The 12,202-nt window shown below is 39.2% G+C and overlaps 1 protein-coding gene across 4 annotated transcripts in view; it reads right to left on the minus strand.

The window, feature by feature from the left end:
- ZYG11B (zyg-11 family member B, cell cycle regulator) overlaps nt 1-12,202 on the minus strand; it is a 74,704-nt gene that overhangs the window by 1,020 nt on the left and 61,482 nt on the right. For 3 of the 4 annotated variants that reach the window (XM_019957465.2, XM_019957463.2, XM_070786532.1), the window contains one exon: nt 73-4,536. In XM_019957465.2, the coding sequence (XP_019813024.2) occupies nt 4,346-4,536 (191 nt within the window). In that variant the 3' untranslated portion in view covers nt 73-4,345. Of the gene's footprint in view, nt 1-72; nt 4,537-12,202 lie in introns of those variants that run through there. The other variant, XM_019957464.2, reaches the window with a different exon arrangement.

Genomic DNA, 12,202 nt, shown 5'->3' on the forward strand with positions numbered 1-12,202 from the left:
CCAAGGAATCTGCCTTAGTTTTAAATTTGAAAGCAAATGTCTAGAATAAATATAGACAAGACGCACTTTACATAAAATTTGTAACATTTATTTAAGCAAAAAAAAAAAAAAAAAACAACAACCCCAAACAAAAATCTGTACACACAACATTAATACCTAACGATGTCCTGATTTAATATATAGCATGATTCAGGTACAGGACCCTCCCATTCATCTGGCCACAGTGAGAACAGTGCCTTCAGTCCAGATAACTGAGAGACTTTGAAATGTATACGTATTTTCCAATGAATTTTTCATATCTTTTGAAAAGAGTTGAACTCTTCTACCAGAATTCAAGCAAAAGATACCTTTTTCCACACTCACAAGTCAGTGAGAATTTGACAGTGGGAATGCTACAAAAGTCAGGGATTTAAAATTTTATTCTTACAGGTTATCTGAGAGTATAAATCTTGACATAACATCCTCCCATTATTAAATGCTCTCAAGAATTTCCTGCTTTTATGAAGTATGTCACAGCTTTCATTAGCTAAGTAGCTTCTTGCTTCTAAGCTGATTAAAATAAGCTTAAAAGAACCCAATTTGAACAATTTTCCAAAGTAACTTCAAAAATTAAGCACATATTATTAATGAATTATTTATTATTTCTCATAATTTGATATATTTGGATTTTCTAAATATTCTTAACAGCCATTCTGTCTAGCTATACAGTCAGGTTGTGCTCTCCAGCAGAGCTTTGCTTCATCCAGAAAATGAGAAATAGCATTGATTTTCCCATAATTTATTAAAAACACTGGGGGAGGGTAAAAACAGGCAGAGAAAGCTCTTTCTTAGGTTAACATTGAATGTCTTCAGTTAAGATTTGGAAACCACAGAATGCATAATTAGGAGTGTACATGTCATGCAAAATCTATGAAATACTAAAGAAGATAAAGCCATTATGCATTTTAAGCACACTCAGCAAAATCTTCTATCATACTGCTATTTTCATCATTGGATGAAGCTTGGATTTGCATTATTACTTAAATAAACAGTTCATGAGTTAACACAAAAAAATGAAAAATGTGTCAATACAAAGCGGATGGTAACGTTTAAATACTCAATATCCAATGCTACAGTGGATTTCAGAGGGAAACCATAAGTTTGCAAACCTCTCTGTAAGTTGTCTCAGAACACTACTTGGAAACCCTAGCCATATAAAGTCCCCAAAAAAGTAACATGCAGATAAAACTGCCCACATCAGCTGACAGTATGACACTGCCTTTAACTTACACCTTCAGTTTAATACTGTTTATCTCAAGATAAAAGTTGCACAATAACCAAATAATGTAAACATACTATTAGAGGGCAGGAGAAGGGTAGGTTTCAACATATACAATACAGCAAGTTTATTTCCTGGCTACTCAGGACCTCTTTTTCAACCTTGGGTACTGCTGCACAGTGTTTCCTAAGGGGTGGAGCGCAGGGGGAGGAAGAATGTCAGACATTCTAAAGCACTAAGCCAAAACCAAGGTTTATTAACTGATTCTACCCTAATTCAGCACACAGTGAAACAAAATATGTTTTCATCAAAATGTGTCCCAAAGATCTAGAAGATGGCCCAATACTATCCTGAGCAATGCATAATTTAAAATACAGCCAAATGACTGACTGGGGAGAAAAAGGGCCAACTCAAAAGGTCCCACCAGCAAGATTAACTCCCTAGGCTGGATATTCAGGACCAATGTTTTAAAACATGAATCCTTGATTCTTTGGAAGCTTGCAAACCAAAGATATGAAATTAAATTTCTACAGTTGCCTTGTGGGATTCATCTCCACCTGGGTCATTCACTTAAATTGACTAGTGCCACTAAATAGCATTTCTGTCCAGGAGTGAGAAGCAGCAACACTTAAGGTCAATTCCTGGGTCTGTGAGTCTGATATGATTTTTTTAATTCTCAACTAAGATCAGTAGCCACTGAGTATTTGACCAGAGAGTAAAGTAACTTATTACTACTTGATTTATGTTTCTTTTCAACTACAAAAGGACAAAATGATTTTTTAGAGTATAAAGAGAACAGCAAAACTTACTTGATGGGAAGAATGATATACCTAAATTATTTTTGCTTTTAGACTGCTCTTGTTTTACTCATTGATAACAACATGCATCATTATAGTCTAAAAAGTCTAATTCCATTTCCTTTAGTAGGTTTAAACCTTATTGTTTGTGGACTGACGTAGTGATAATTTGCAATATCTGAGTGCACCAATGATTTGAACAATGAGTGGTTCAACCCTAGTCTAAATTGTGCTTGAAACAGCACCTCTAACCCACTGAAGAGGTAACCCTTGAAGGCACCAAGTTCCATTACATTCTAGTGTACAAATGCAAACAGGAGGCCGAACAGATTCTACCTTAAAAGACAGGCCAGTGACACCTCATAATTTATATATGAATGAGTGAAAGTTGCTCAGTCATGTCCAACATTTTTAGCCATATTTGAAAACAACTTATAAAGACAAAAACCTAGAATTTGCCTACAAGGAGCATGTACTTTTGTTTTAAGTAGGATACAACAGAAACTTGAAGCCAAACTTCTCAAACAGGCTGTTCCTTAACTACGCAAGCCAGAAGACCTGGAAATGGTCCACAGAGCTAGCAACTTCTAAGCTATTGTAGGACATCCTATTTTTGACATTTTGCCTTAGGTATTTAAAACCCAGGAAAAGGGGACATTTTAAAAAGAATTTTCCATTTCCTCTGAAATATTTAACCTGTGAAAATTTATCTTACAGCTATAAAAATTCCTTGAATCAGAATTAACCCACAATTTAAAATGGTTTTTAGTGATTCTAAATACCTATTTTCTTTTAGTTTTTATTTCTGTAAAGGAGTACCAAATAATTCAAGTATGATTATTGTGATAGTGGTATGAAACATGTATGTCAAAATATTAACAGCATACTAATAAGCCAGCTCCTTTCTAAATAAAAATGCTTCTGAATGATCACAATGATTTAAATATACCATTTAAAATCTCTATTGAAAACATTCTGGCCATCTATGAAAAAAATGCAGTTATCTAAGACTGCAGGTTAACCTTATTCACAAACTGAAATTTAAAATGGAAAATAACTCTCTTGGTGACTTGCTGCCTCCCAACTGCCATTATTGATAATTGATTCTTTACTATACTATAACAACTCTCCTAAAGAAAAGAAAACTGTCTAAAAAACAATCTATCACAAAATACTTCCTTTTCTGCACTGCAACTAGAATCATTACATTTAACAATCATCTAATTCTTATTTATTTTTGGCAGTGAGACGTGGATATCTTTCCCTAACATGAAAACATTAAGATACATATATTTTGAAACAAAAGAAAATTAACTTCTTGTGGCAAAATTTACTATTGTTAATTATTATTTTAAGTGAGCAGGTTAACACCATATATGGTCTCTATTCCACCGAACAAAAAGACTTTGAAATAGAAAAGAACAGTCAGTTTTAGCAAGAGACCATTTTTTTCACAACAATATGACATAAAGAGATTCAGACAGTTAATTAATCTCTAACACAGAATGCTGTAATATTTTACACCATGGTAGCTTGGGGAAATATTTCTAGAGAGTAACCTGCAATCTGTATAGGAAGCAGCAGTCCACATCTCCAAGAATTAATATGAAGAACAAGCTACTGCTCAATGTCTTAGGAGAGGTGGGTTCCAGAAGATTAGCCAGTCCCAGTTTAAAAATACCTCAAGAGCAGGCCTTTTCCCAGTTCCTAACCTCTATTCTCCCTTAGTAGTTTTTAATGTATTTTCTGCCAGCCATCCTGGCACTAGCCAGTAAGTAGCTTTCACAAGGGTAGGACTCAGATTTCCATTCTTTCACACTAAGAAGGACATCTTATAAAAGATACACAAACAGAGAATAAAAGCATTTTATACAGAAGCAGTATAAAATTTACAACTGAAGCAGTGCCAGCAATCAAGTTAACAGCTTATCTGAAGCTGCAAATTGATTGGAAGGGACTTTAAAATCAGAAAAGTCTGGCCTAAGGGTTCGTGCAAACTTCATCATAAAACTGTAGAATTTTAAGCACAGTTAAGTTCAAACACTGAAAGATGTGGAAATCTTCCTAAAAGGCAATGATGAAGGAAGAGACCCTTCTTGCCTAATAAGTTAAAAATCACAAGACAAATCAGAGACTGTTCACATGGGCAGTACTATACATTGTCAATCCCATACTCATCTTATGACTCTTATCATAGAAACCCCTAAAACATCACAGAGGGTAAGCTATTCCAAGTGAACTTATCACAAAAAGAATTTCTGTGACTCCATTATCCAATTACCTATGGCTATCAATTTAGTCTGGCCTGGGACTGCTTTTTACAGGGAGGTGGCCTCCCATGGCGTACAATGTGTTTTTCTAAGCTGTCCAGAATGGCCACAGCAATCTGCTGGACGTGGGGATCAGTCTGTTCGTGTTCTTTGATGTTGTATAAATGCTGCAACCCTCCTTCCTCAATCAGCATGCTGCAGTACCTTGAGGCTGAAAGAAAACAGGAGAAAGAGCTTTCCTTAAAACACTTTACTGCCTTTTTTGTGGAATAATTTTTATTTATTCGCTTAAATTTAAGCTGTTTTATTATTGCCCATTAACATAAGTTAGAGCTTGATAAATGTCTCTGCGATGATGTTACACAACACTACAGGACTCACATATAGGTCACAGACAACATTCATAACGTTATATATATATTATAATATATATATATAAATCATAAGACAGGCAGTCCAGAAAATCTTTGACCCCAAAACATGGGTAAGATAGGTACTTTAATTCATTTCCAACGTTTAAAAAATAATTTTAATGGCAGTCATATTGTATATGCCAATGTTCATTATTTAAAAAAAATTTTTTTTGGACTTCCCTGGTGGTCCAATGGTTGATAATCTGCCTGCCAATGCAGGGGACACAGGTTCTGATCCTTGGTCTGGGAAGATTCCACATGCCCTGAGGCAACTTAGCCCTTGCACCCTAGAGCCCATGCTCTACAACAATAGAAACCACGGCAATGGAAAGCCTGAGCACAGCAGCTAAAGAGTAGCCCTGCTTGCTTTAACCAGAAAAAGCTGGCGCGCAACAGAAGACCCAATGCAGCCTAAATAAATAAAACATTTTTAAAACTTAAAAAAATATTTTTTTTGCACACATGCTTTTTGGAGGGGGTAGGGGTAGGGAGAGGGCTGTTCTATTTGGCTTGTGGGATTTTAGTTCCCCAATCAGGGATTGAAACAGGAACCTCAGTAGTTAAAGTACAGAGTCCTAACCACTGGAACACCAGGGAATTTACTGTACATATGTCTTTTAAATTTTTTTAGTTTTAGTCATATTTATTAAAGTCTAATTTACATGCCATAAATACACCCAATTTAATCTACAGTTATATGAGGCAGAGGATGAGATGGTTGGATAATGTCACCGACTCATTGGACATGAATTTGAGCAAACTCCAGGAGATACTGAACAAGAACAACAGATACACTGGTGTAACCACCAACACAATCAGGATATAGAATATTTTCAACAACAAAATAAGTTTCCTTGTGCACCTTTGCAGTCAATCTCCCCTGCACCTCTCATCCCAAGCAACCACTGTTCTAATTTCTGCGATGTAGATTTTTGCCTGCTGCTGCGAAGTTGCTTCAGTCGTGTCTGACTCTGTGTGACCCCATAGACGGCAGCCCACCAGGCTCCCCCGTCCCAGGGATTCTCCAGGCAAGAACCCTGGAGTGGGTTGCCATTTCCTTCTCCAATGCAGGAAAGTGAAAAGTGAAAGTGAAAAGTGAAAGTGAAAAGTGAAAGTGAAAAGTGAAAGTGAAGTCGCTCAGTCCTGTCCGACTCTTTGTGACCCCATAGACTGCGGCCCACCAGGCTCCTCCGTCCATGGGATTCTCCAGGCAAGAGTACTGGAGTAGGGTGCCATTGCCTTCTCCTACTCAGTTTTCTCAGCACGATTGGCTGAAAAACACGTTCTTTTCCCACTGAATTGTCTTGGCACCCTTGTCAAGAATCATTTGGCCATAGATGAATGGGTTTAGTTTTGAACTCTCAATTCCATTGCATTGATCTATACATATATCCTAATGATGTTGGGCATCTTTTCATGTGTGTATACTTGCCATCCGTAAATCTTGTATTTATTTATTTATTTATTATTTATCAGGCTGTGTCAGGTCGTTGTGTCCCGCAGGATCTTTTGTCGCGATGCACGGATCTCTAGTTGCGCCATGCAGGCTTCAGCAGTTCCAGCACACAGGCTAGTTGCTCTGTGGCACGGAGGCTCTTCCTTTCCCAACCAGGGATCGAACCTGCATCCTCTGCATTGCAAGGCAGATTCTTAACCATAGGACACCAGGGAAGTCCCCCTGTCATCTGTAAATCTTTGAAGAGACTATTCAACTCTTTTGTCCATTCTTTTGGTTTTTTTTTTACTCATTTTGTTTTCTTATCATAAGTTTTCAGAGTACATGATATATTTTGAACACAAGCACTTTATCAGACATATGACTTGAAAACATTTTGACCCAATACAGTGGAGGTGACAAATAAATTCAAGGGATTAGGCTAACAGAGTATTGTCATATCAAACACCCTCTTCCAACAACACAAGAGACAACTCTACACATGGACATCACCAGACAGTCAATACTGAAATCAGATTTATTATATTCTTTGTAGCTGAAGATGGAGAAGCTCTATGCAGTCAGCAAAAACAAGACCTGGAGCTGACCATGGCTCAGATCATCAGATTCTTATTGTAGATTTCAGGCTTAAATTGAAGAAAGTAGGGAAAACTACTAGGCCATTCAGGTATGACCTAAATCAAATCACTTATGATTATACAGCAGAGGAGAAGAATATATTCAAGGCATTAGATCTGCTAGACAGAGTGCCTGAAGAACTGTAGACGGAGATTCATAACACTGTACAGGAGGCGGTAACCAAAACCATCCCAAAGAAAGAGAAATGCAAGAAGGCAAAGTGGTTGTCTGAGGAGGCCTCACAGATAGCTAAGAAAAGAAAAGAAGTGAGAGGCAAAGGAGTAAGGGAAAGATAAACCCAACTGAATGCAGAGTTCCACAGAACAGCAAGGAGAAATAAGAGAGTCTTCTGCAAATGAATAATGCAAAGAAGTAAGAGGAAAACAACAGAATGGGAAAGACTAGAGATCTCTTCAAGAATATTGGAAATACTAAGGAATATTTCATGCAAAGATGGGCAAAATAAAGGACAAAAACAGCAAGGACCTAAGAGAAGCACAAGAGATTAAGAAGAGGTGGCAAGAATACAAGAAGAAATATACATAAAAGGTCTTAATGACCCAAATAAACATGATGGTATGGTCACTCACCTAGAGCCAGACATCCTGGAACGTGAAGTCGAGTGGGCCTTAGGAAGTATTACTACGAACAAAGCTAGTGGAGGTGATGGAATTCCAGCTGAGCTATTTCAAATACTAAAAGATGATGCTGTTAAAAGTGCTGCACTCAATACATCAGCAAATTTGAAAAACTCAGCAGTAGCCATAGGATTGGAAAAGGTCAGTTTTCATTCCAGTCCCAAAGAAAGGCAATGCCAAAGAATGCTCAAACTACTGTACAACTGCACTCATTTCACATGATAGCAAGGTAATGCTCAAAATCCTTCAAGCTAGGCTTCATCAGTATGTGAATAGAGAACTTTCAGATGTACAAGCTGGATTTATTTAGAAAAGGCAGAAGAACCAGAGATCAAATTGCCAACATCCTTTGAATCACAGAAAAAGCAAGGGATTTTCTGAAAAACATCTACTTCTACTTCACTGACTACGCTAAAGCCAGACTATGTGGATCATACTTGCGTCCTGAGAAACCTGTATGCTGGTGAAGAAGCAACAGTAAGAACTGGACATGGAACAACAGACTGGTTCAAAATGGGGCAAGGAGTACATCAAGGCTGAATATTACTACCCTGCTATTTAACTTATATGCAGAGTACATCATGTGAAATGCTGGGCTGGATGAATGACAAGCTGGAATAAAGACTGTCAAGAGAAGTATCAACAACTTCAGATATACAGATGATATCACTCTAATGGCAGAAAGCAAAGGGGAACTAAAGAGCCTCTGGATGAAGGTGAAAGAAGAGAGTGAAAAAGCTGGCTTAAAACTCAACATTCAAAAAACAAAGATCATGGCATCTGGTCCTATCACTTCATGGCAAACAGATGGGGAAAAAGTAGAAACTGACCGATTTTCTTTTTGTGGGTTCCAAAATCACTGCAGGCCGTGTCTGCAGCCATGAAATTAAAAGACACTTGCTCCTTGTAAGAGAAGCTATGACAAACCTAGACAGCATATTAAAAAGCAGAGATATCACCATGCCGACAAAGGTCTGTATAGTCAGAGCTATGGTTACTAAAGGTTAAAGTTACCAATGGCATTTAGAGATGGATCCAAACCTGACTGGCATTTGTTTCATCTACTCAAGACAAACACTGACAAAAGGCCAGGACTCCTTGGCTTGACGCCTTTCTGAGGACTTGAATTTTGCACAAGAGTGGGTAATTTAGTCAAGAAGTAGAGAAGTTACCAAAACCCACTGGTGAAGCCCTGATGTGGGCTACAATTAGACTGAGAGAAAATAAAAATGTAAGGATTGATAGGATTATGAAAGTTGGAATGTTTAAACAGACTTTCTAGAAAGAAGTTGTGCCTCTTCTACCTGAATATTTTATGGAAATAAGGATTATGTCTGGCTGGGGAACACTCTCCTACTCAGTATTGTAAGATTAAAATCTGTGGATGAAGTCCTAATGGAGGCTACAGTTAGGAATATAAGGATTAACAGAATTAAGGTAAAAGTTTATAGGAGAATTAGTATGTGAATTTCTTTTATCTGACTGTATTATGAGGATGGACATTTTACTGACTGGGGAATGTTTTCCCTACCTAACAATATAAAACAGAAAGCCTATAAATCCTTCTTTCAAGCAATGTGAATTCGATATGCTAAATGGGGAGGAAGGCTGCCCTAGCCAATGCAGTGTGGAACAGAAGCTGGAGGACTCGTAGGGACAAATTCTCTGTGTGACAGTCCTATGTGAAGGGCAGACTGGGGGTTACGGCAAAAGCCTGTGAGCCTACCAGAGATGACTACTGGGACTCTGGACTAAGAATTTCCATTTAAGGGCATTTTCTACCTTGCTATTTGACATTAATTGAAGCTACCCTTATGACTGAAGGACAAACAACGATCTTCAAACCTGAAAGAGCCACAGTGTTTTTGAGTGACGTCAGAGAAACACTCTAATGGGGATGACAATGCCCAGAAGAGTTAAATGATATAATGGAATCCGCTTACACAGGGTCATCCTACCTGTAGAATGTAAGGAGGGGATACTCATGAGAAGGGAGCATCTTTCTCACTAGTACTGACTTTGGAACTGCACAAGGAGCTGCCAGATTCTATTGTCACTTGGACAGTGGCACATAAACAGCTCTCCACTAACCAACAAAGAGCTGCCCGGTCTGTGGAAAGCAACTTCAAGGTAAACAGACGACATCCTGTTTGGAAGGTCATCCCTCTGACTAAAAAAGGTAAAATCCAAAACACCTCTGTAGAAGGAACTGCAAACTGTTTTCCCAGCAAGGATAGAAAAATTGAATAGTAGTAAAAATCCCTGCTTTCATGGGCAGTGGCCAGTGGTCTGCCTTTCTGCATCAATAGAGATGATTAGACTGCTTTTCTTTCCTGGTCTGGTAATAGGAAGAAGCATATTGATTTTCAATCTTAAAGCAACTTTGCATTCTTGGAGTAACCTCCCTTTTATACACTGTTAGGTTCTGTTTGTTAACATTTTTTAAAAAGAATATCCTCATCTATGCTCATGAGATACACTGTTCAGTAATTTTCTTTTCTTATGTCTTTGCCTGGTATTTATATCAGGATACCTCTGGTGTTCCTTTTTTTTTTTTTTTAACCAGCTTTCTTTGAGTTTGGATATTCTCTATTGCTTTGTGTTCAATTTCACTGAACTTTTTTCTTCTTTTCTTATCTACACTTAAGCTAAGATATTTTTCATGTTAAATTTTAATTTACTTTTTATACTTCACTTTTCCTCCTTTTGGTATTCATATTTTTGTAAAAAATCTTGAATCATATCTATAAAAAATGTTTTTAATTTTCCCCTGCTAATTCCATCATCACTATCATTTCTGGGTTTGTTTCAACTGTCTGATTTTTCTCTTGGTTACAGATCATATTTTTCTGCTTCTTCTCTCATCTAGCAATCCATCATATAACTAAACATATTGTTGAGTGTAGACTTTGTTGTCTTTTTTATAAGAGTGCTTAGTTTTTCTCTGGCAGTTTCTACAGAGCAGCTTGATCATTTCAAGACTTGTTTTGTAAGCTTTGTAGGGTTGCCTTAGAGAAGCCTTTAATTTAGGGCTAATCTCTTCTGGCTCTTCTGGCATCTGCAGTGAAAGCCCTAGGTATTATGTTCTTTCCACTGTTTGGAATTTAAATATTTTCCAACCCTGTGTAAGCTCATGTTGTTCAGTTAGCAGTCTCTTTGGTATTTGGCCTCAAGGAGTCTCATCCTAGGCATGCACAGCTTAGTATTCAGCCTAAGACTCAAGAAACTCCTATGAAGATTTCTGGAGTTCTTTCTAGATGTAACTGCATTGTTCTGCCCCCAAATTCCAGGCACCTCAGTCTTGCTGCACTCTGATTTTTGTCTCCTCCATCCAATGAAATTGCTGAGCTGTACTTGATTCCCCTATGCTACTCCAGTAAATGCCTCCAGGAAGAAAGGGAGTCTGTAGAGTTTGTTCTATGCCTGACTCTCAGCACACAGTGTGATCTGATGGCAAACAGCAGGAACTGCAGCAGAGCCTGCCTCCCCACCCACCTCCCCAAGCCTCCCTGACCCCCTTCCACCCCTCAAGGGCCCATAGCAGTCCAGTCACCCTGCCTGTGCCCTGCTGGGGAGACCCTCAGATGTAGGCACACTGGAGGCAGGTCTTTGAGAGGGGAACTCCAGAGGCTGAGGGTGGTGCTGCGTGTGGGCTGGGGCAGGCCACATCAGTGTGTGGTTATCTACTTGAGCATACATCCCTGTGTATGTATGCAGGCCCATTCACATGTCTGTGTATATGAGGGGTGAGCTGCCCACCAAGGGTGGACTCAGGGTTGCCAAAACAGAGGCCTCTCCCAGTTTGGGATGGTCCAGCATCTCTTCACCTTGGGGACCCTGATTACAATTCTGAGAGGTCTCTGCCACCACTCCCTCAGGCTGCCCTCTCCTAATCGATGTACCAACCCTCATCCATGGACCCACTGAAATCTTCCCTAAGGGTGTCTGTGCCTGGCATGACATTTAGGGCAGCCCTGCCCATGCTCACAGGGCCAAGTGGAGACTGGCCCTATGGCAGAGGTAATGAGGGGTCCTGGCCTCCCAGACTCCCCATACTGGCCACTGTGGCCATCTTCAACACCACCTCCCTGGACACACTCTTATTCATTCAAGAAACAACTACTTTCATCCTCTCCTGCAACAGCCCTCCCTGCCTGCCCTGTGTCCATCTCCTCCAGGAGGTAGAAGGCTGGCTGCTCTGCTCTGTGGCCAGGGGAGACGTTTCTTTGGGCAAAGAAACGGGCTTTCTTTGGGCTTTGGGCAAAGCTGTGTTGACTAGAAAAGGCTGGCTTCCTCTCATGGATCTGTGATTCTTACAGCAAGCCAGCTTCCTTCCCTCCTTGGGCCACTAGGAATGCTTCCCCTGCCCCCGCCAGGCTGTGGCTGTTCTCCATCCCTTTGTTCCAGTCTCCACCATGTTCCTCAAGCCCCTGGAGGAGGCATGGCCAAGAAGAACCAGGTGACAAAGCCCTCTCATCTGTTCTCTCCTTTCAAGGATCAGAATCCTTGCAATCTTTTGTCTAAGACTAGAACAAACTGTTTCAAATTTTCCCCACATTTTTCTATTGCTTATACTCTGGTACCAGTTACTCTGTTGTGACCCAGAATATAAGTTTGTGCTCATATACTTTTCTATCATGTCTTCTTCACTTACAATTCCACTGTCTGGATGTTTCAACATTATTTTACATTCCCCTATTGCTGGACCTCTAGGCTACTTAGAGTTACTTCCTACTATAAATAATGATGCAA

Source organism: Bos indicus, chromosome 3 (assembly GCF_029378745.1).
Source record: "Bos indicus isolate NIAB-ARS_2022 breed Sahiwal x Tharparkar chromosome 3, NIAB-ARS_B.indTharparkar_mat_pri_1.0, whole genome shotgun sequence".
In the NCBI taxonomy this organism is placed as follows: domain Eukaryota; kingdom Metazoa; phylum Chordata; class Mammalia; order Artiodactyla; family Bovidae; genus Bos; species Bos indicus.